Source organism: Neovison vison, chromosome 4 (genome assembly GCF_020171115.1).
Source record: "Neovison vison isolate M4711 chromosome 4, ASM_NN_V1, whole genome shotgun sequence".
Classification (NCBI taxonomy): domain Eukaryota; kingdom Metazoa; phylum Chordata; class Mammalia; order Carnivora; family Mustelidae; genus Neogale; species Neogale vison.
In genome coordinates this window covers 163,309,025-163,332,829 of record NC_058094.1, presented here as the reverse complement: position 1 = coordinate 163,332,829, position 23,805 = coordinate 163,309,025, and the positions used below count along the sequence as shown (strand labels likewise).

The window sequence follows — 23,805 nt, the reverse complement described above, 5'->3', positions numbered from 1 at the left end:
CCTAGACAGAAGGAACGGCTGTTGTCTAGGTTTGAAGGCTGGAGTGTGTTCGGCACAGTTGAGGACCACAAGGAGAACCTGTGTGAACTAAGAGAGTCAGGGAGAGCCTAGTAGGAAAGAAGCTCAGAGAAGTAACAAAGCTGATAAAGTAAGACCCTTTATAAAGATCAGGTTAGGTGTTGGACATTGATGGTAAGTGAACTGAGGAACTGTTGCAGGATTTTTTTTTAAAGCAGAATTACATAATCTGATTTATGTTTTAACTGGATCACTCTGGCTGCTGTGTTGAGAATAGATCATGGAAGGAACAGAGTAGAGAGAGAGGGACCAGTTAGAAAGCTATTGCAGTAATCCATGTGAATGATCACTGTGGCTTGGACCTGAGTGCGTTTAGGGGTATTTTGAGGAGAAAATCAGCAGGGTTCTCTGATGGATTGGATGTGGGCTGTGGAAGAGAGAGGAAGCAAGAGTGATTTCAAAGACTTTGGCCATTTAGAAAGTGGAGTTACCAATCAAAATGGGAAGGGCTACAGGCTTGGGGTGGGAGGAAAACAGGAGGTCACTTTTGGATGCGTTAGTTTCATGCCTTTTGGATATGTAAATGAGGTTGTCAAATAGGCACTTAGGTATGTATGAGTGGGGAATTTGGGAGATAGAAATTTGGTAGTTATCAGCAAATCGTGCTTGAAGCCATTTAATTGGTAGGGGCAAAAGAATTAGTAAAGATAGGGATATATTTTAGATCTGACTATATTGTAAGACTGAAGATTATAAAATCTCCAGGGAAAGTAAACAAAATTATATGATGTTAGGATAGACTGTAATGTAAGCTAAGTGCTAGGAGGGTTAGAGGCCCTATGAGCAGTGCTAGAGGAGTGTCTGCGAACACCCAGGAGCTGTATGGCCTGTGAATGGCAAGAACTTGGAGCTATGGGGGTCTGGAGATGAAGGTCACTTGGGAGGTGCTATAACAGTCTCATGCAGGTCTGGGTTGGCTTTGTAATCTCTCTGGACCTGCCAGCGAATGAATCATATATGACTGAACTGTGGGGGTATAGGGGGTCAAAGGGCAGGAAGAAGGACCAGATAGTAGGTACCGAGTTTGTTCTGCTCAGAGACAGACGGTTTTACATAGTCTCTTGAGAGAAGGCAAGTACCTGACATTTTTATCTTTATCGATCACTTATCACTTATCTCTCCTATATAATTCGATTTTTCTGGAAAGAAACGGCCTTGGGAAGGTTAAGTAACTTGCCCACAGTTGTGGTTGCTGTGGTACAGGCCGGGTAGCAGCCCGATGACGCCAAGGGTTTGCTGTTTACTGTGTGCTCCTGCCTCCCCCAGGGGGTGGCTGTGCTCTGTGGGGCAGCCCTTCCTTCCTAATGAAGACAGGGGCCGACTAATCTGGAATAGTTTCAGTCTTTATCAGACATGGGAGGGATTTAATAATTTTTCATGTAGAAGTAAAGAACTTTCATGAAGAAGTAAGCAATTGCATTCAGTTAGGAGTTTGTACGGCTGTAGCAGGAAGTAATTGTAAGGAAGAACACACCCGGATTAGAGTTCTCGGTAGACACAGAAAGTTGCCTTGGTGGCACAGTTGTCCATGTAATTTGTTGAAATGCATTTGATATGGTCTCACCAAGGAAGCTTTATCTTTCGACGTGAACAGAATTCTAAAGTGGGGGGGAATTCATGGAGTGGTAGGGGGTGGGGAGATGGTCTTTGTACAGGCTGAGGATGTTAAAGGAAGCCCTTGATTGAAATGAACACCTTGAGAGCTGTTGGCTCAATATGATGGAGGAGGTTCCTGGGCAGGAGTTCTTAGTTAATGAGAGGAAGTTGGGAGGCCCGCAGGCTCTTCAGAGGACAGGGACCACATCCAAATGATGCCTAGAAAAGATGGATTTTCTTGCATTAATTGGAGTGGGGCACAGCCAGAGGCATACGCGCCTATGGTCATTTTGTGGGCTTTCCAGTACCTCTGTGAGGCAGGCAGATGACCACTCTCCTGTGAACAGAGGAAGTGAAGGTCAGGGCTTAAAGGTGTGGTGTAGACACATTGCGAAGGGTGGTTTCCCAAACACTTTCATTTTCCCATGTTTCTTGTTTGAGGATGCTGGGAAAGCAGAGCATTTTCCTTATGAATTTTAAGAAAGAGCATGTGTTGTGGGGGCGGGGTAGTGGTGGTGGTAACGAAACTTGTTAATCCTGATGTATTTCGTGTGCCCACCAGTGACCCGTCTCTTGATGATACTAATTTCACATGACCGATTCCAGCCCCTTGCTGGTTCTTGGGTTGTTGTTTCTGCAGTAGGCCACAGGAACAGCCTAGCCCAATAGTAGTAGACAGCCTGAATCTTACTTTGGTCCAGTGAACGTCGTAAGTGGACCCCCTGAAAACTCAGAGTATGTTACTATACCATAGTACTTCTTAGGTTGAAATCTGAAATTTTTGCTTACTTGCGTAATGCTAATACATGTTTTTCTCTTTAACTTACCTTTTGCATTACAGTGAACAAAACTTCATGAACTGTTTTATAACGCAATTTTAAAGTTATCGTTCTTAGTACGTGAGAGTAGCCCTCAGTTTCATTGTCTATGTGGCAGTGATGTGTGTAGGGATCTGCGGTTTTTAATTGAACTTTAAAGACAGGAATTCTCGAAAGACAAGGACTTCTTGACTCTGGGGTTCTGGGTAAGTGTCGGAGTCCAAGAATGGCCACCGTTGTCAATAATGTCAATAATGTTCTGTCTAAATGAGCATTTGCTTTTAGCAGATCTCAAAGAGGTCATGATCTGCCAAAAGATAAGTGCTTTTTGTAGAGGGACAGTTTGAATGAATAGACATCTTATTTAAGACTTTTCTAGCTGTTAAAGACTTTGGTTGTGAAATAGTGCCATGCTTGGGAAGCTTTGACTGGCTTTCTGCTTCAGGTTCGTCAGTTGACCTGGAGTCCAAAAAAAAAAAAAACTAGTTCAGTCTTGCTCTTTTATTGGAAATTGCAGTGGCCTCTTGTCCTTTAATCTTCGCTGTTGAATGATATTATGAGTTTTGGGTATCTTCAAGTAGTGGTGTTTCCTGTTTCTGTTAGTGTTAGGTGGAAAAAAGATTCTCCTATGAGACAGTCACTTTTAAAGTCTAAAATTTTTACTTTATTAAAGCTCTGCAAAGTCCTGCAGAAAAATAAATCAATTTAACTTTGTCAGACTTACTTGAACAGGACCTTTCTTTTGTCTTTGAGACCTAAACACAAACTCCGGAACTAATGAAGTGATTGATCTCTGATGCCTTTCTCTAGTTAATTCTTCGACATGGATGGTGGTGTTTGGAGGGGCCCTTTCTTGGTTCACTGTTGGATTTTGTACTAGAGCATCTGCTGTGAAAGTAGAGTGGGCACTCTCTGGGAAACAGGCAGGCTAGCTGACATGACAAAATACGCGGAAACAGTCCGCTTCAGTAATTTTAACTCAGGTTGCAGAAAATGATGAGCGCTAAAATTATGGAAATAAGTTTTGAAGGTATGCTCCCAAATTTATAATACATATAAAAGGCTAGAGGAATGTATGTAGTGGATTCGACAAGGACAGAACTTTAGCCGTAATTTTTTAAACTTGCTGGGAAGATCATTTATTTTTATCTTTATAAAGGCACTTGGAAAATGAAATATTCCAGAGATAAGTGAGGGCAAAAATTGGTTAAGGGTTGAAAAGAGCATTATTTGGGGGAGGTTCTGATTTTGGTGTTTCACAAAAATAGTGTGTTATTTTGCTGAAAGAAACTTACTGCCCTACAGTAGATTTAGTTTATATTATTTTGGGACTCAAGTCCATTTTCTTATACACATTCCAGTAGAGAATGAGAATATTGGATAAGAACAGTGTGTGTCTTGAAAGTAAATAACTTCCACATTGATAAGAATTGTGGCATGCCTCGGTGCTGAGTGTCTTGCCTGAGATCCCAGAGACTGTTCAGAAGCTATTCCAGTTCATTGGGTCAAAAATCCACTATTTACGAAAAGCTAAATACGGATTTGCACGATTGACCATAATGGCTTCAATTTTGAAAGATAGTAGTATCAGGGAGCACTTCCAGTTGGTGGGATAATTTGAGAATCGTCCATGCTCAAATGGCTAAAATATTGTACTTTTTGCTACTTCATCACTCCATTTTAAAAATAGGGAGGGGGGATAAAGGCCTGTTGAGAAGGTGGGAGAATGTCAATTGGAGAGTAAATCACAATAACCCTGTGAAGCCACTCCTTAGTTAACAACTGCCTGAAGGTTAACCGTACTTCAGAAGCCTGTCAGTGTGGAGAGGCTGACTGGGGGATTCTGCCCCTGTTTGCATGGATGTGTGCGCACGCACGTGTGGGTCAGGTGGAAGGAGAAGAGGACTTGTGAATAGGGTAGAAGGTGTGGAGAACGGAAAGCTGGCAGTAAATCCTAAAATTTGGAGCACTGGGAAAATTGTACTGTTTTAAACTGTACTGCTCACTTAAAAATAGTAAAATTATACCATTATTCTTTCAGTATGAGGGAGAGATAAAAATACAGTTTTTCCAAATTGGAAAATTTGCTGTAATCTTGCTGCTAATGACTGATTTCTTCCAACAGTTGCAAGGCAGTTTTTGCTCTGATAGGTTGATAAAGGAAACAAAATCAAGAACATATTGGAAGTTCTCAGAGAAAATTACAGTTTAGGTATGTGTTGGGGGTGGATAGTTAGACATTTTAATTGAAATAAAACAGTTTTATACTAATATGGGATCACTGTGGGTGTACATTTGTAGTACATCTGCTCTTGAAGCATTTCAGTAGGGTTAAATGTATGTTAATGCTTTTGCAAGAAAATCATTTTTGATCACATCCGACTAAGGAAACTGGCTGAGGAAATTGGTTTTTTAGACAATACAGATATTATACTTGCATTTAGAGAATGAATTAGGAATTCTTTACTCCCTTAAAATTTTCAAAGACTTGGAATTTTTTGGTTGTGGTCTTCTCTAGTGGTGAGGAAAGTTAACGGTAATTAGTACAACAGATGATTAAAGCAAACACATACCTGGAGAGTGACCACAGTCTCCTCTATGCCTCCAGACATTGTTTTAGGGCACCTACTTTTGATACTATGAGAGACTGCTCATGGTTTGGTTTATCTGGTTGAAAACACCTTGTCTAGCATGTGTATCAAAAACATCTCAGTTGACCTTTCACTGTTTATTGCATATGATAAAAGATGAATATCAAGTGCTAGGTATCTGCCTGCCAGGCTTTAACCTTTTTTTAAAAAAAATTTTTGTGAAGCAGCGTTTATACTGTGATGAGTTAAGCAGTGTGGTAACCCCAAGGATTTATAGCTCCATCAGATTTTAGAATAGGAAGGATTCTTACCAGGAAGGCAGACCATGGGTTTTGGTTGTAATAGTGTGGAGGTGTTCATTACCACTGTGGACTTCCTGGCTCCCTCTCAAGTCTGCAGAATTAAAAGCTTAGGGCGTGGGGCTTGGGAATTTGTTTTAAACAAGCTCTCCAGGGAATGTCAATTTTCACCATAGTTGAACAATGGCTGGTGTAGTTCATGGCTTTCTTTCATGGATATGGAAAGAAGCCCAGAGTGGGGTGGAAAGTGACTGGTTTTTCCAGAACCACAACTTTGCCTTCTACACCATGAGAAGGACGATCTTTTTCTCGGATGCCCATGACCTCAGCAGAGTAGTTGCATCCCTTTCTAAGTACTGGATTGGAAGAGGTGCACATTAGCTCTCTGGCACCGCATTTATAGGACTCCAGTCTCCTCTTGGGCCCAGCCTGGCCGCGTGTGTGCGCGCATAGTGCGTATGTGCTTAGAAAGATACTTACCACCGCTGTACCTGTGTGTTGAGAATAATAATAATAATAAAAAGTTTCAGGGGCTTACAGGGAACTCAGTTTTAATGAGAGGGGCTGCGTGTGTGAAGTACTTACTCTTTACTTACTCTCTTTTAATGGCACCCATTTTCCCCCTAGAACTTTCTTGAGTGTGAATTGTAGCCACAATACTTCTTTCCTCTTCAGACCCTTAACTGTGATTAATATAAAAAGGCACTTGTCAAAAGGGTTTGAAATGGCAGTCTTGATCCTGGAGCACGTGGAGGTAGAGATGGGTCTGTATCCACTCGCTCCATTATGTTATTTAACTTACCAGTTCAACAATTTGTCTTCTGCTCCTTGCTTAAGAGACGATGGCGGTGTGAGCTGTTGTTAACTGTATCAGCAGGGTGGGATATTATTTCCCTTAGAGCGAAAGCACAACTTTCTTTGAGGATTTAGTGCACGTTAGGAAAGCACCCCAATGAAGCCGTTCCGAGCTGAAGTGCAGGTTGTTCGGCAAGTCTCCCTCTGCCTCCGAGAGGGATTACTTTGAGGTTTAATAAACATCCTTTTTGTGTTTATTGTATTAATGAAATTTTTTAGGATCCATGAGAGAGATGATGGCTCAGTGTTTAAAATAATGTAGCTTGATGAACCTTTTTTATTTGAATGGGAAACTCGTTTTCGTTGATTTGCAGCTTCAAAAAGTGAATCTTTTGGAAATTAAAGTGCATTAATTTAGTTATTCTGTATGGAAACAAAAACATAGAAAGTTAAAATTTGCATAAGTGAAGACCTTGATGATTTCAGATTATAGTGTGGTGGAGGTTAAGGAATAAGAGCCCATAGAATTTGTAAAAAAACAAATTCAGTCTAACCACTTAATGGCATGTGCAAGTAATTTGCCAATTAAATATTTCTAGTTATCTGAAAGATTTAAAAGTAAAGAGTGGAGGCTCTTAATCTTTCTTAATTTTGTACTTTCAGAAACATAATAGAAAATTACTAAATTTTTTATCACTTTTCTTTCAAAAATTTAATATATGAGCTAAGAGAAGGATGGATTTTAAGTATTTGAGGAAAATTATTGCTTTTTGAGAAATGTATAAACTATGATATTTCCAAATCACACTGTGCCTGATTTTTTAGGTATCGTTTGTAAACATTTGATTCCCAGATGACAGTTTTCATTATAATTAAGACTTCAGATTTTGGAGTTTTACCATTTTGATGGTCACCTACTGTGTTTAGAACCTGTGCTAGGCATACTTAGCTCCACACAGCACTCTGAGGTAGATATTTTATTCCCATTTTACAGAGAAAATTGAGTCAGAGTTAGTAATTTGCTTAATGTCCCTCATTAGTAAGAGGCAGATCTGACAGTCCTAAGTTTTTTAAACAACAGTTTATTGAGATAAAATTTACCCACTTAAAGCGTATATAATTCAGCGGTTTCTAGTATATTCATAAATTTGTGCAACCATTGCCACAGTCAATTTTAGAACATTTTCATTACCCCAAGGACATGTTTATCACCCCATACCTTAGCATTCCTCACTCTTTGCCTGTTATGAATAATGCTACCATGAACATTTGTGTACAAGTTTTTGTGTGAACATATGTTTTCACTTCTCTTGGATATATACGTAGGGGTGGAATTGTTGGGGTATTTGGGAACTATGCGATTTTCCAAAGCGACTACATGGTTTTACATCCCCACCAACAGGGTATGAGGGTTTTGGCTTCATACCCTCATCAGTACTTGTTATTTTAGTGGGGATGAAGTGGTTATTTCATTGTGGTTTTGGTTTGCATTTCCTTGATGGCTGATGATGTTGAGCACCTCATATGTGTTTATTGGCCATTGTATGTCTTTTTCAGAGAAATACCTACTCAAAATCTTTTGCCATTTTTAAAGCTGGGTTATTTGTCCTTTTATTATTGAGTTACAAGGGTTCTTTATATGTTCCAAAGTTCTTTATCAGGTACATGAGTTGCAGAATTTTCCTGGCATTTTGTAATCTGTCTTTTCACTTTGCTGATCATATCCTTTAGAGAACAAAAGTTTGAAATTTTGATGAAATCCAATTTATTATTTTCATGTGTCACATGTGTCATAATAAAGATCATTGTTAATCTTGAGTCAGAGAAATTTATGCCTGTGTTTTCCAGTAAGAGCTTCACAGTTTTAGCTCTTATACTTAGTTCTTTGCTCTATTTCGAGTGAGTTTTTGTATATATTGTGAGGTAGGGTTCTAACTACTTCTTAATTTATTTTATTTTATTTTTCTGTTAAAAAGACTAATCTTTCCATATTTAATTGTCTTGTCATTCTTATTGAAAAGCAAGTGACCAAAAACACGTTTATTTCTTGACTCTTAGTTCTTTTCTATCTGTCTGTATATCAGTACCATGTAGTCTTGATTACTGTATTTTTGTAGTAAATTTAAATTACAACTTTGTTCTTTTTCAAGATTGTTTTGACTCTTCTAGGTCTCTTAAATTTCCATATGAATTTTAGGGTCAACTGGTCTATTTCTGCAAAGAAGCCAGCTAGACTTTTGATAATGGATCTGCTGAATCTGTAGATCACTTTGGGGTAATACTGCTACCTTAACAAATTAAGTCTTCCAGTCTATGAACATGGAATATTTTCCCATTTATTTAAGTCTTTAATTTCTGTCAACAGTGTTTTGTAGTTTTTGGAGTATGAGTTTTACGTGTCTTTTGTTCAATTTATCCTTAAGTATTTTTTTTCTTTTTGAGGCTATTATAAATGGAGTTGTTTTCTTAATTTCATTTTTTGGTTGATTACTTTTGGTGTCTAGAAACACAGTTGATTTTTGTATATTGATTTTATATCCTTTAGCCTTGCTGGATTCACTTTTAAGTTCTAAGAGTTTTTTAGTGGAGTCCTTAGGACTTTCTACAGACAACATGACGTTGTCCATGACCCAGTTTTTTTTAAAATTTACAACTTTTTCTGCTATAACATACTCTGTAGCCTGAGAAATTTATTAACTTCGGAGAAATTACTTGACTTTTTGAGGTTATGTTTAGGAAAGAAACAGTTGCCACAAACAATTGCCAATAATTGTCTTTTTGTAATCTTTAAAAAAAGTACGGTGGACATTTAGGCTGGAAACATTTATGGGGAAAACAAAGTCTCACAGATAAACTCATAGGATCCTTGAGCTTATTTGGTAAGTCTTGCTTTAAATAATACCACCATTATTTGGTGATATTATGGGAACTGTAGGCCTTCCAAACATTGTTTGGCACAGACTGAAATAACAGTGATTATACTTTAAGAGATAAGCATTCTAATTTGTTTTTACTTTCAAGAGTAGTGGCTGCACTAAGAAAAGTATGACTTTAAATACCTAAAACACATAATGTGGTGCCTCATTCCTATTTCAGTGGTAATTCAGTTTTGCTTCTTTGCCTATTTGACCTCTACCTGAGGTTACAGTTTTAAGTCCTTGTGTTTTAGACCAGGATAGACCTTCTTCTCATTCTTTTTAAGTTAGTGATAAATCTGTCCTCTGGTGCTTATTTGAAAGCTATCAGTTGATGAAGTATGAATTATCGTTACATATGTAGCTCAGTGAACCAAATACGTAACCAAAAAGCCTAGAACATTTGGCGTTTCCTCTTTCCCATCCAGGTATACAAGTTAGGTTTGGAAAGGTCAGAGAGTGGAAAGGTTTAGTGATAGGATGGCCTTCGGGTTGATTCCTGGAGTCTTCTATGGTAAAGCTCATGGAATTTCCAGTGGGATTCAGAGTCCAGAGCAGAAATTGGAAATTGCTTTGGTTTTTAGTTTCTGATTTTCTAGCTATAAAATAGGAAGAGTACTCTTACCTTTTTGTTGCCTTACTAGGCAGTCAGATCTCCAACAATCAAATGTTAGAAGAGAAAGCTCTTTGTACCTGCTAAAAGGAGAAAAAAATATTAACCTGAGGTGATATTACACTGCCTTCCAAAGTGAAGGGGGGAATTCCAGGACCCATTGTGACTCTTGGCTCATGGATGTTTGTGTTCATGAAGTGAAAGGAAAGTTATAGAGACAAAGCATTTCGGAAGACAAAGGCCCCAGAATGACTTACAGAACAGGATGAAGTAATCATTGACTTGGGAACCTGTTCAGTACTTTTGTACAAAATGTGTGAGTTTTCCAGAGTGGCAAAACTTGATATTTTACTTCTTTAAAAAAGTTGATTAATGATGAAAACGAGTAGAAATATTGGTAGTTCTCTTTTTAGGAAGAATCCTGCTCCCCTTTTGCACAGTCATCTGGTCTCTCCAGTTACAGTGGCCTGGCAGTCTTAAGATACTTGAATACATAAACCTCTATTAGGTGAATTAGGAAAGTGTAAAATGAATTTTGTAGAAATTGTATCAAATGTTTTTTTTAAAAAAAAGCCCCTGAGTCTTTTTCTCTGCAGAGTCCCATGAACAGTTCTTCTTCCACAGCAACCTTTTCTTTACCATAAGTGTGGCGTCAAATCCTTGGGGTTTAAAAATAATATTTGGTCTGGCAACTGAGGCCAGCGTCTGTAACTGTCTGGAGCAGGATCTGTCATGTCTCCGTGACCCTGGGTGGCTTTGGTCCAAAGCACTCTGATTGGACCCTTAATTCACTTCAGAGGAAATGAACCCTTTTCCATGCTGTTGCTCTCCACTGAAAAACTCCCTCACAGATTTATCTGGATAAGTCCTTGGCAGTCTTCAGGACCCAGATCATGGTTTGTCTTCAAGAAGCCTTTTTCTCTTCTGGAAGGGCCCCCCTCCTGATGACTTCTGTTTCCTTGCCACAAGGAACTCCTGCAGGTGAACACTTCCTGTGGTACTGTGAGGGTCTGCTGTTTAGTTGTTTCTTATGGATTAGACTTGGATACAGCAGCACACCTTCTCCCACTGTTCGGCTTCCCACATGGCGAGTACACTGTGCACAGTGGCTGTGCTACTTCCGAGCTATCAGTTAGCTAGCTGAGCCCTGGTGTTCTTACCATAGCCACATTGTCAGAGCAGCTGAGAGCTAGTAGAGGGACCACATTCTCAGGGTCATGTCCGGTGGAGCCCGTCCAGCTCCAGGGAGCATCAGACGCATGGGACGTGAAGAGGAGGTCATCCACTGGGTTGCACAGTGTGGCAGCCCTGTGAGTCCTGTTGTGTCTATAAGTGGCCTGTGTCTACACGTTACTGGATTACATTCGCTGGACTGGAGACTCTTTCCTACCTCCATCCTGTCATATGTTTGTCTCTCAGAAGTTAAAAATTAGGAAAGAGTGAATCTAACTTTTCCATAACTTTTTGGGGCAGTTTTTTCAAAAATGAGGTCTTAGACCGTAGACCGACCCTTGTATCAGAAACACTAGCTATTCTGGTTAAAATGCAGACCCTCAACCCTCCTGATAGATAGGAGTCAGTCTAGGAGTGGAACTGAAGACTTTACTAAGCAGGACTGATGATTCATAATATGTACCTCCCTGAAATCGTAGGAAATGATTGTGTGCGTGTGTGTGTGTTTCTTTTAAAGATTTTATTTATTTGAGAGAGAAAGAGAGCATGAGAGGGAAGAGGTCAGAGGGAAAAGACAACTCCTTGCCAAGCAGGGTGCCTGATGCGGCACTCGATCCTGGGACTCCCAGGATCATGACCTGAGCCGAAGGCAGTCGCTTAACCAACTGAGCCACCCAGGCGCCCCTGGGAAATGATTGTTGAAATAGCTTCTCAGTAAGTGGAATCTATAGTGCCTCAAAGGGTTAATGCCACTGTCTTTAACCTGTTGCTCTACTGTCAACATTTACTGACTCATTTAAATTCTATTTAGTAGGTAGTTGCTCTAAACCTACTAAACCAGCCATGGTGGGAGAATCAGATGTGAACAGAAGGCCCTTTGCTCTGGAGGTGCTGATCATCTATGTGGAAAGAAATGATACACAATAAATACATGCACTCACAACACATATCTGCTTATATATACATATTATATAAATATATCTTGAAAACTGATTATTACCAATGGTACAGGTCTGTAGGATTGACAGTACGTGGTGTTATGTCTTCGGGATCACATATAGCTCTGCGCTTTAGAGTGACTGAATGTCAGTACTCCAGGCAGACTTCATAGGAGAGAGCAGCTCTGTGGAATAGTGGCAGAAGGTGCTCGACTTAAGGGTTCAAAGTTCATGTTTTGAATTCAAGTCAGAGCCTCTACCAGGCAGTAAACGTTACTTTAATTATAGAAAAACTAATTAGGTTATGGTGAGGCATATTTTAAATTCATTTACTAATTTTTGAATGACTTAAATTTATGCACGTATATTTCCAGTTTTAGACCGTAAATATATTAAAATGGATAATAAGTGCCATAGCTTTAGATACCAGCATTTGGCTTCTACGGTCTGTTACTTTCTATGGGACAGTGAAGGAGGGAGAGGTCAGGAAAAAGAAGGATGTCATTTTTGATAGGTATGCAGGATTATTGCATGAAACATTACTCCACAAGCATGCTTGGCAGAAAAGTGGCTAGGACACTGTTCTTGCTTGCATTTTATTATTCTATGAAATGTTTACTTATTGTGTAAAAAATTGTGTTTTTTCTTTTGGTCCCATCTTTGTCATTTGAACATCATCTCCCACTAGATACTTTATTGGTCTAGATTAGAAGATGGTGGGAGCCTTCCCGGAACCTCTGTGGGGCCTGCTTCATGCAGAGGCGTGGAAATGGAGAATGGAAAGGAGCCACGGATTTTCTGGGGGCACTGTCTATTGTACAACTTGTGCGTAGCCCCATTAGAACAGTCCCTGGCACACGAGCAGTGTCTGGGAAAGGTTAGTCACTGGAATTCCAGGTTAGGAATTTCTTCTCGGATGTTTAGAGCTGTAAAGAAACTTGTTTTTCCTGCTTAATTTATTTCATCAAAGATGACCATTACCCCCACTCTCTTGGGGGGGGGGGGTGTCTTTTTTTTTTTTTCTTTTAAATCCCAGTTCTTGTTTCACTTCCTTTTTCCTTATGTCCTTTCTGTTTTTCCTAAAAGTGGGGAAGGCAGAATAAAGTCAGAGAAATTAAGGGTTGTACTTTAAAACTTTCAGTGTTACTGTGCTCATTAGGGCCAGCCTGAGATTTTCTGCCACCTTTTATAAAATTTATGCCCAGTGTAGTTCTGATTTTTACTGCCTTCTCTGTGCAGGTAAACACCCATCCTTCTGCTGATGGCAGCACTGCTGTTTCTTCATAGCCAAACTTAAAAAAAATAAATCCTGGAAATGTTAAAAGCATAGAATAAAAACTTGGAGTTGCAATGCGCTAGAAGTAGGAGATTTGGGGGAACAGTGGAAACCTGTGCCAAAGTTTTTGGCTCCTTTCAGAAACCTAAAGGACTATCTTCTTTTTTCTTTTTTAAAATAGGTACAAAGAGGGGGAAAAAATCCCCAAGGTATCAGGCATAGCTTGGTCATAAAAATGAGCAGGTTTGGTAGATATATTTAAGGAAGTGAAGGCCAGGACAGAACCTCATTAATATAATAATACGTGTCCCTCTGCCTTCCACACACACATTTTTGTTGGGAGAGGGAGACATGTAAAGAGAAATGTGAAGCTTTAGAAAAGTCAGGTTTTTCCTGCTATTGTTTTCTTTGTCAGTTTTCAAACGATTTGTGATAGAGGCCCAAACGAGGTAAAGGATCAGTACGAGTACATTTGGTGCCCATCTGAAACGGGATTCTGTGGGCACGTGCAGTGCCGAGTTGAGGAATTGGACTTTGGACTCGACTCCCCATCACTTTTGTCTTCAGGTGCCTTTCTCTCATGACCAGCGGAACTTCTTAAAGCTCAGATAGAGTCTTAGCACTGTTGAATATGTGCTTCAAGATACATCTGATTTCTAAATCCTCAATAATTTTAAAAAATGGAAGTGTATTTAGCATACAGTGTTGTATTAGTTTCAGGAGTACAACATAATGATTTAGCAATTCTCTGTATATTCAGTGCTTACCATGATAAATGTAGTCACCATCATTTGTTCCTTAAATTCCACATATGAGTGAAGTCCCATGGTTATTTGTCTTTCTCTGACTTATGTCACTTGAAGACAACACAAACAAATGGAAGAATATTCCATGCTCATGGATTGGGAGAACCAATATTATTAAATCATCAAGAACTTTTTAATGACTTGATAAAGGACTATATTGAAGACTTATATAGCACTGTATGTGTTTCTATATGTGTATATGTGTTTCCTCCCACTAACAGTTGAATTATGTTCCCTGTGTTTAGAAAATAATATTTGTTGACACAAAATATGTGAGATGATGATATTTGGTTTAAATTATTATTTTGGTTTGGTTTCCCACTTCCTTCTAGGTGCACGAGCGGACACACGCACACATGGGTGTATATCTGTGTGTGACTTCTTGATTTTTTTTTTTCTCTTTATTAGTGGGACTTTTAATTCTGGGTTCTTCACTAATTCCATGAAGATTCCAACTTTTATTTTTGCCATGGTTTTATAACCTGTGTTGTTTTAAAATTGAATTATTTTTGTAAGAGGAAAATAACAATATCCTTTAAATAACTTACTATATAAGGATAAATCTGACTTGTTTTTATCATTCTTTCTTTTCTCTTTTCAGAGGACATTAAGCAAGTTTTTGGACAGACTACAATTCACCAACATATTCCGTTTAACTGGGATTCAGAATTTGTGCAACTACATTTTGGAAAAGAAAGAAAAAGACACCTGACATATGCAGAATTCACTCAGTTTTTACTGGTGGGTCCAGCTCTTAAAGTGTAAATAAGTAAAACTGAGATCCTGATTTACCTCAAAATCACTAACCTGGCCAAACCATCCTATTTGAAAGTATTTCTTTATTAGTATGTAAACAAAATATCACTAAATGGATTCTTACAGACTGTGTAGAATCCCTTCTTGTGGAAAGGAATATGCATTGAGGCCCAAGGAAATCAAGTGATTTGCTGAAAAGTCATATGAGTCTGGGAGGGGGCAGGAGTGGAACTTGAATTCTTGACTTAGGACTAGTTCCGCTATTTGCCGATATTTTATTTTCCTTTGAGGGATGACAGACACATCATCATTAGCCTCTAACTATAGAATTATTTCACTTGAGGCCTTTTATAGACAAAGGCACGAGGTCAGCAACTTGACTACAGATTGAAATCACCTGGGGAGCTTTAAAAAACCACTGGTATTTGGGTCCCCCACCTCTAGAGACTAGATTTGACTGGGCAGGGGGGCAGCGAGAACCTGGGCATTGGGATAGTGAAAGCTTCCCAGGTGCTTCTCATGTGCAGCTAAGTTTGAGAAGCGCTGTTCAGAGAGCACCTGCTGTCCATACCCAGGGGTTTACATTTCTGGGGTTCACCTTCCTTGGCCTCGTCCCTCCTGCCTTTCTCTCATCTCCACCCTTGCCCCATTATGGTCTCACCATTTTGCCACTGATGATGCCAGTGGGCGAGTAATAACAAAATATGATTGCAGTTTAGTTTTCCTCCTGAAGCATAATTTTTAAAATGTTTTAATTCCAATATTAACAGTCACTAGAGGTCAATATCTGTATGGTATGCAGGCTCTATGATAAACTACTCTTTCTTTTGGACTTCGATGCATTTGTTTTGTTTCTCTAACGATTAAATTTTATTTATGTTTTATTAAATATAATTTTAAAAGACTCACTTAAGGCCATTCCTTTGCTGTGTTTAAATTCTTGGTCTTGAGGAAAAATTTGCCAGGGAAATCACCTTCTTTCCTTTGTCACTAGAAATGTCTTCGGGGGTGGGGAGGCCGTTTCCTGATGCCCCTGTTTATTTCCTCTGCTCAGCACTTTGCCAGAGCCGTCTGAGGAGTGTTGGAAGCTGGAGTGTCGGGGTGGATGTGGAGGGCTCAAGAGCGCACACGCAAGCCGCCGTGTGTGCTCGTTCAGTTAGCGTTTTGTGGGATCTGTTCTCAGGCACCAGCATATGTAATAGGTTGTCTTTAATAGGTACTTCTCTTTTTGACTTCTGGTGGTTTTGTTATGATATGTATAATTCGCCATGCTATTTATTTAGTTTGCTTTTAGGTGCCAGGCCTTTGGGAACTTAAAGCAAGATGTTTTAAACATACCTTTATATATATTTTTAAAGTGTTAGTGTCTATGAATCCCCCTTTTCCGTTCTGTGTAAACACAAACCTACTTAAATAACTCAGGTGGGGAATGGAATGTGAGTTATGGATTTTTGCTGTTGTTTACACAAGACATTGGTGCGCAGTAGGAGGTGGTATTCGTTTTGATGAGGAATAATTACAATAATGCTATTGAGACAAATGCCTCAAATTGACTTTATGGAACACAGCCTAATTAACTTTTAGCCTTAATGGGATGTTAGCAGTAGTAAGGATGATCACGTTTCCCTTTTAAGCAGGTATCAATTATGCTGAATTGAGTCGGCTGTAAGCCACTCACGGCGGCTTCTAGGCCTTCTTCAAGATACGGAGAAGCCAGAGTCAAAGCTTAGATGACTCAGGGATTACCGATTGTTACCAGCTGCAACTTATAGGGCATTCACTTATATTTGACTCCTTTTTATAATGTTAAATGGAAAAACAGCCCCTCGTGTCCTGCATGGGATGATTTTTGACTTTGTAGCCAGAGTGCAAGTGCTGAACATACACTAGATTAACGTGGTTATGGTGGATAATTATCTCAGCGAGGGCCTTGCCTTTGTGCTGTGCTCCAGGTCCAGATCTGAAGGAATGAATGGATGTGTCATGATAGAATCTCTATGAATGTCAGGGAAGTGCTGGTTTTGATGTCTGTCATTGGGTTACTCTCCCCTTCCTGCCGTTCAGATGTTTTGTCGGCTTCCTGTGAACTCTTTTCTGAATACAGGTTTAGCTTCAAACCCCTACTCCAAATGCTTTGTTTGCTTCCTTTGGGCTCTTTTCTGTAGGCAGGAACTTCTTAAAAATACAAGAAAGCTTAATTTCCTATATTTTGGGCTCTTGCTTTGTCAAGCACACACCTGCCGTTCTGCTCTAGGACGAGGCTCCGAAGTAGACAGCAGCTCCCAGGCAGGTGACAAGGTTGTGAAGGCAGATGCTAGGCCGCTGGAGCCTAGAAAGGCCTGCCCCGGGGCTTGTTCCTACCTATTACCTGAAAAGGAAGAGGAGCAGCCCCAGGGACAGCTGAGAAGTGTGTGTGTTTTCAGGGAGCCTTAGTGCTATGTAGAGAAAACCCTGCTGAATCCCACAGACGTCCTAGAAGGGAGGTCAGGTTGGTTCCAGCCAACTCAGGTCTGACGTTTGTGAGTTACCTGTGCGATAGACATACATGGGCTTGTGACTGGTGAGCAGAACTGGTCTCTGCGAGGTCAGATTTCTGTTTCCTTCCCTTAATGAATGTTTCACTTTATCTGAACAAGGGTGAGTTGGTTATAAGCCACCACGTGGCTGTGAGGACTCTGCTCACATGTCCCATCTGTGTACTGTCTGGCCAAGCTGCCCTCTGGCCAGGGTGGGGCTGGTCACAGGTGCTGCTCAGATGCCGTGCTGTGTGTCGTTTTGTGTACTTCAGTTTTTAACTTCATAAAGTGGTGAATCAACTTGATATTCTTTTTTTTTTTTTTTTTAACTTGATATTCTTTGAGTCGAACCTGCGTGACTTATACTTTCCCTGTAAATGATAGTGTTGAAGCAAGAACCAGGGGTACAAAGACTCCTTCCCAGAGTCGTGTTCCTAGTTGGTGGAGAAGGATTTCAGAAGCGAGTGGGACTGCAGTCCTCTTACCTCATCACTGACGCTGTTGAATTTACAAGGGCTGTGTTTTGTCTGCAGGCTGTGGTGCATCTGTGTGAATGGGAGTAGTTTGTTATGCAGGTATACATGTTAAAATATTATGAATATTTCCACATCCCTCTGTTCTTGGTTCCAGTTTTATGGTTGCTAGTTGAAAAATGGATTTTAATATACAGAATTTTTTAGAAAACAGTATCTATACCCGATGGAACTCTTTTTCATAAATGGTATTAATGTAAACTCTCTTCCCTGTTTGGAGTTCTTTCTTGTGCTGTGGTTATGACTTGCTTGTGACAAACCACCCAGTTGAGCAAATGTTTGCTGAACATGCAGGGTTTGTGCAGAGGCCTTGTGCAAAGCGCCAAGAGGTACAGAGATAACAAGTTTTTAGATACTTACAGTGCACAAGTCTAGGGGTCATTTCTGTGTATCCATCTGACGGGCTCAGAAGAAACAGCTGTAAGCAAGTGGGTACACCCTACAAGGCTGCTCTCTTACAGCAGAAGCCCTCAGGAGTTTGAAGCATAGGCCCTTAACGGCAGCTATAAAGCTGAAACCAACATTCAGGTGTGCTTAGGGGGGCATCCAAAGTATAAACTTGAAGGACCTGATACTAGCATAAGTACGGCTAGTTAACCTCCTTGTTTTATAGTTGAGAAACAGGCCTTTCACTTCAGGTCTCTTAGCAGTATCTCATTTGTGATTTTGATTTGCATTTCTCCAATGACTAATGATGCCAAGCATCTTTTCATGTGCTTATTGGGGCATTTTGTTATGTTCCTTGGAAGATCCATTTCTAGCTTGTTAATTGGGTGGACATCATAGGCAAATGTGGGCACAGAGTGAGAGGCCTCTTAAACTTTTCTGCCAAATTATTCTGTTGGTGCAAAGATTCACTCTTGAAAATAGAAGTAATAATAGTAACAGTCTTTATAATTTACAAAGTGCTTTTAAATACTCTGTTTCTGATCATGACATCCCAGTACCATGAGAGGTAGTTATCATTACCGCCTATTGTATGGGAAAGAATAAATGGACTTTAGGTAAAAATTTGCATTTACAGGTAATATTCTGAGGAAAGTGATACTGGCTTTTCATTGGGTTTCCAAAGGAGTACCCCTAAGGAGTACACAGAAACTATTCTAGAGTTTAGCTTCTTCTGTAAGATCACAGACATGTGATTCAAAAATAGTATGTTGTTTCCATTTTATTACATTTTCTTCAGGGCCAAGGCTGTGAAAAATTAGTTTCTGTTTCTAGAAGGGGCTGTGCTTCTGAATGGTGCACAGTCATGCCTTGCTAGACATTTGATCATTCCTGACCCCCACCGATTAATTGCCAAATATGATAACAAAAAGAGGCCCTTAGTAGGGGGTGTGTGTTTCTGTCATTTTCAGTTACTTTTTTTTTTTAAAGACTTATTTATTTTAGAGAGAGAGCACGAGTGGCTGGGGCAGAGGGAGAAGGAGAGAGAATCTCCAGCAGACTCTGCACTGAGCGCAGAGCCCCGTGTGGAGCTCAATCCCACTACCCTGAGATTAAGACCTGAGCCAAAACCAGGCGCTCAGCCGACTGAGCCCCTACCCCCTCCAACCCCCGGCAGGCATCCCTGTCATTTTCAGGTCTTTTTGATGATCTTTTATAATCCATAGGTATATATTTCACATATAATTATTGTAATTTTAAAATAATCTACACATTAGGAGGTTCTAGTTGCTCCAGATTCAGAATAGAGAAGCCTAGGGTGGCTACCAAATGTAATATGTGCGTTAACTAGAAATCTGTTGTTACTGGTTACCTCTCACATAGCATTTTCCAGCTTAGAAAGTGCTTTTACTTGTGTTTGTCCTTGTGATGATCTTAGACATTAAGCATTTGCTCTTGTTTCTGTATGAAAGACAATCACACAGAGGCTTAGTTTTCTGGACTTATTCAAGGTGAGATACATGGAACCGAAGCTAATTTTAATTTTCCTAAGTCTCTATCAGTGTTTTTCAGAGTTTGGGTAAAATTTTCTGAAGTGATTATTTTAAAAGACAGAGTCCTAAGACTGTCTGCCTCTCAGGAGTCTGATTCAGCAGGTCTGGATAGGGCCCTTCCACTGAGGACAGAGAAGACTGGTTGGTCACTTTCTTTCTTTCTTTCCTTTTTTTTTTTTTTAAAGATTTTATTTATTTATTTGACAGACAGAGATCACAAGTAGGCAGAGAGGCAGGCAGAGAGAGAGGAGGAAGCAGGCTCCCTGCGGAGCAGAGAGCCCGATGTGGGGCTTGATCCCAGGACCCCGAGATCATGACTTGAGCTGAAGGCAGTGGCCCAACCCACTGAGCCACCCAGGTGCCCGGTTGGTCACTTTCTAATGCAAGAGAGAAGCAGCAGTGGCCTGGGTCGGATGGTAATGGTGATGAGCCAAAGTACTGGACTCAAGAGAAGGGATAGGCCTGGCCAGCCTTGGGATTTAATAGGATGGAGACAGTTAAGGACATGGTAAAACTCCCAGTTCACAGATTTTTTAAGATGAGTTTTGGGTTCAGGCAAGTGGAAGGATGGTGATGGGTACTGAAATGGGGAACACGGAGGGGGCTGTTTACCCAAGGGGCTGCAGAGCAATGCTTTGCTTGTAATTGCTGTTCACATGTGCACAGCTGGGTTGTTTCCCCCTTTCTCAGTCTGGAGGTCAGATGATGCTATAGGAGTCCACTTACAGGCCCACGGGCATGGGCATTTTCAAGGAATTCTGTTCCATGTTTTGTGGAGCCAGGACACTTTTGTTTCCAAAGGCCTTCTTCTTCTTGCTCTAGGAAAAAGAGTCATCAAGAAAACAACAATGCTCCGAATTTATGAAGAGGCTAGATTTTGAAGTTTGGGTTGCTTTAGTTACCCAAGAAACAGCATTGCCAACTTGGGAGGGAATGAAGCTAAAAATCTCTCTGAGTGTCTTCTCCTCAAATGGAGTTTAGGAGTGAAGTTTCCTGACCCAATGGAGAGCTCTGAACACGAAGGTGTGCGTGTTTTACTGTAACTTTATTCAGGTCCCTCTTTTGTCAGAAGAGGATGAGTCACAGCTGATGGAGCTGGGAGTAGCACCTGGGAGTCAGAGCTGGGTCTCGTGCCCTAGACTGGACACACACACATTGGCAAGGATCTCAGATTTGGATGACAAAGCATATTCATGCTGATAATGCAACTGAACAGTCTCGGTTCTTTTTGCGAAGTGAGACTGACCCAGTATTTTGGCTTCTGGTCAGCATCTGGTCTAGTCTTTTCAGTATAAAATGGACATCATGGTTATTCAGGTTCTGAGCCCTAGAGAGTAGAGCTGTGGAAACTACTATTCCCAGGCGCTGGCGGTTGTTACCTTCACTCTCCAGGCCAGAGATTTGCTGCTCCTAGTCAGCTGTGGTCTGGGTTTCAGAGTCCCCATCACTTATGGTGCTGTATTTGTCATGCCGTCCTAGTAGAAGCAAAACCTTCAACACAAAAAAGAAATTGTCCTCCCCCCACCCCACCCCAGCACCACCAAACAGAGGGAAATGTAACCTTTAGCCATGGCAACATCAAATTCTCATGCTTTGGAATTGATGGAACACTTTGAGTGTGAACAAAAAACAGTCACTTGTCATAGAACTCAACCAAAGCCATGATGTTTAACAGGTTGGTAGCCAATAACAAGGTCCTTGTTTAGGATCGAATAATCCAAGCCATTTGTACCTCCCTTTTGTCCCTCACCTTACCATCTGTATTAGTTAAAATATCTAGACCATGGATCTTTAGTAGCCAGAGACCAGGATTTTATTTTCATTTTTAACATGTGAGTACTTTTTAAGTTGGACCAGATGGAGATGAAGTACAGCTTCGGTATTGTTTCATCAGTACAGCCCCACCTTGGTATTCCAGAGTGAAATGATTAAAAGTAGCTAATCTTGTTTACCTTCAGCTCTTCTCGGAGATTAGATTGTATTTTGTGTTCAGTTGGAAGGCGTTGCTAGTTTGTTGATGGGTGACGGAAAATGTCGTCCTGTCCTGGTCACTTGGAGGATTAGATGCAGGACACATGGCATTCGTGTTGCCCTTTCTGCTCTCAGGGCAGAGGAAATCAGAATTCACCGTGCTGCTGTGTCCATGGTGTTCGTATGCTTGCCATTTTGTGAGCAGCCGGTAAAAATGAGCATCTCCCCAGCCACTACCCACTGTGAAGTTTAACATTAAATCCCAAGAGCGAGGCAGTGGAGATGGACGAGCTCTGTACTTGGTTTCTGCTGAGGTGTTGCTGTGTGTGCAGGCCCACGGGCAACGCGGCTTCTAAAGACTCCTTCAGTTAAAGGCCCCATCCGGTGACCTGGGGAGGAAATTTCACCCTCAACTCTGAAAGTCTGACTGCGTGGGTGGAACATGGAGGCACAGAAAGGTGTTAAGAATAGGAACTGCTTATCTCTCTACCTAGTCCTTTACGAAGTTCTGTTTTTAACTCTGTTTAATAGTATGTGGATCTTTATTTTAACCAGATATTTCCCCCTCCGGATTAGCAAAGGATTGTGAAGATGAAGCAGATACTTGTATGTTGAAGAGGATACAAGTTCTGATACTCGATGTGATACAGAATTTATGTGAAGGAGGGCTGAATGTGATACCATATTTTTAAAGTGAATCTTCATACATTTTCTTCCTTGTTTTCATAAATAGTTACGTGCATTTTTGCCAGAATTCTTCTACCAGGACTCCTAAAAGAGAATTCTTTTGAGTCATATCCTCATTGATAACTCCTTGCTTTTATTAAAGTTCTGGTTATTTTTTTAAAATTCACAACTGTACAAAACACAAAACATGCAAACTAGCCAGGGGTCTTTTTTGGTATTCTTGGCTTTATAATATAAATCATCTGGATCTGCTGCTTGTTTTGAAGGTCTGTTGGTCTGTTTTGTTTTGTTTTTGTTCTGATAAATTGTCCTCGGGCTGAAGCACAAACTTGCATATCTGAATAGAGGTGGAGAGAATTTTTGCATTCAAAATATACCCACTTGAAAATTGGAGATTATTAAGGAAATGACAGGCCTGGAACTATTAGAAGCATGAATGTTAGACCTGAAGTGGTATAGCCCCCCTCTATATGTTTATTTCTGTACAGCTAGCAATTTTGAAGAGTTTGATTTTTGTTCTTTCCCTCCAGCAATCTGAATGGGTGTGCTGAAGTAGTTGGAAACGGCTGCAGTAAAAGCCTATTCCATTAATCATCATGCAGCAGAATAGTGGGAACAGAAAACTGTTCGCTGGCAAATAAGAAAGATAAATTGGGCTTCCTTCCATGTGTTTGAGCACGGCTGCCTTCGAGATAGCCTTGAGGCTCCTTGCTCTGCGACCTTCTGGCCTTGGGTGAAGGATGGCCCTTTCTCCTTAGTCTTTGCTGTCCCTGGCAACAGCTCTTAGCAAGGGACACTGGTGAGAACTGAGCTTCTTTGGCAGGGCTGCTCTGTCTTCCAGCTCTCTGGGTTTTCCACCAGTCCCAGGTCCTCCATTTTATTTCCATACTCACCTTTTGGATACTTGGTTCCATTTTATGGTCACCTGGCTGCTCTTCCTGTGTACTATGGGACGATCTCCTCTATTTCTGCTACTGTTATTTTTTCCTTCTGGTTTTTCCTAGGCCATCCCCCTAAAGGGAATAGGCAGTCCATATAGGTTAAGGTTGCTGCTCCAGAGCTGGACCGCCCAGGGGCATGTCCAGTTCATCTTCAGTGTCATGTGACCCTGAGCAGCTCTTGACCTCGTTGTCCCATCTACTAAATGGAGGGGATGGTAGGGCCCACCTCAGTCCTTTGGGAGGATTCAGAGAGATGAAATAGGAAAACACAACAGTTACTACAGCGTAATACACACTTAATGACACTTAGTACGTGGTAGCCTTTGGTTTTCTCCCCTCTGAGATCTTGCTGTCTCTCTTCCCCGTATTTATATTTCTGTCTCTATCTCTAGCTTTCTTTTGTTTATAGCTCAGGTTAGCCCATCTCCCTCCAGTTTCTCATCGTGGCTAGCTGTCTCGTCTCTTTCCCCTTAGGTGTTCTCCCCCCTGGTGGATTCTTCTGTCTCATCATGCAAGGGGAGAATTATTTGAGGTCTGTCTTGCTTCATTTTTATGTGCAAGTC

The 23,805-nt window shown here is 40.7% G+C and overlaps 1 protein-coding gene across 2 annotated transcripts in view; it reads left to right on the top strand.

Annotated features, from left to right (window-relative positions):
- Positions 1-23,805, top strand: part of SLC25A13 (solute carrier family 25 member 13) — a 182,065-nt gene that overhangs the window by 75,384 nt on the left and 82,876 nt on the right. For both annotated transcript variants that reach the window (XM_044246082.1, XM_044246081.1), the window contains exon 5: positions 14,500-14,639. In XM_044246082.1, coding sequence (XP_044102017.1) covers positions 14,500-14,639 — 140 coding nt within the window. The remainder of the gene's footprint in view (positions 1-14,499; positions 14,640-23,805) is intronic.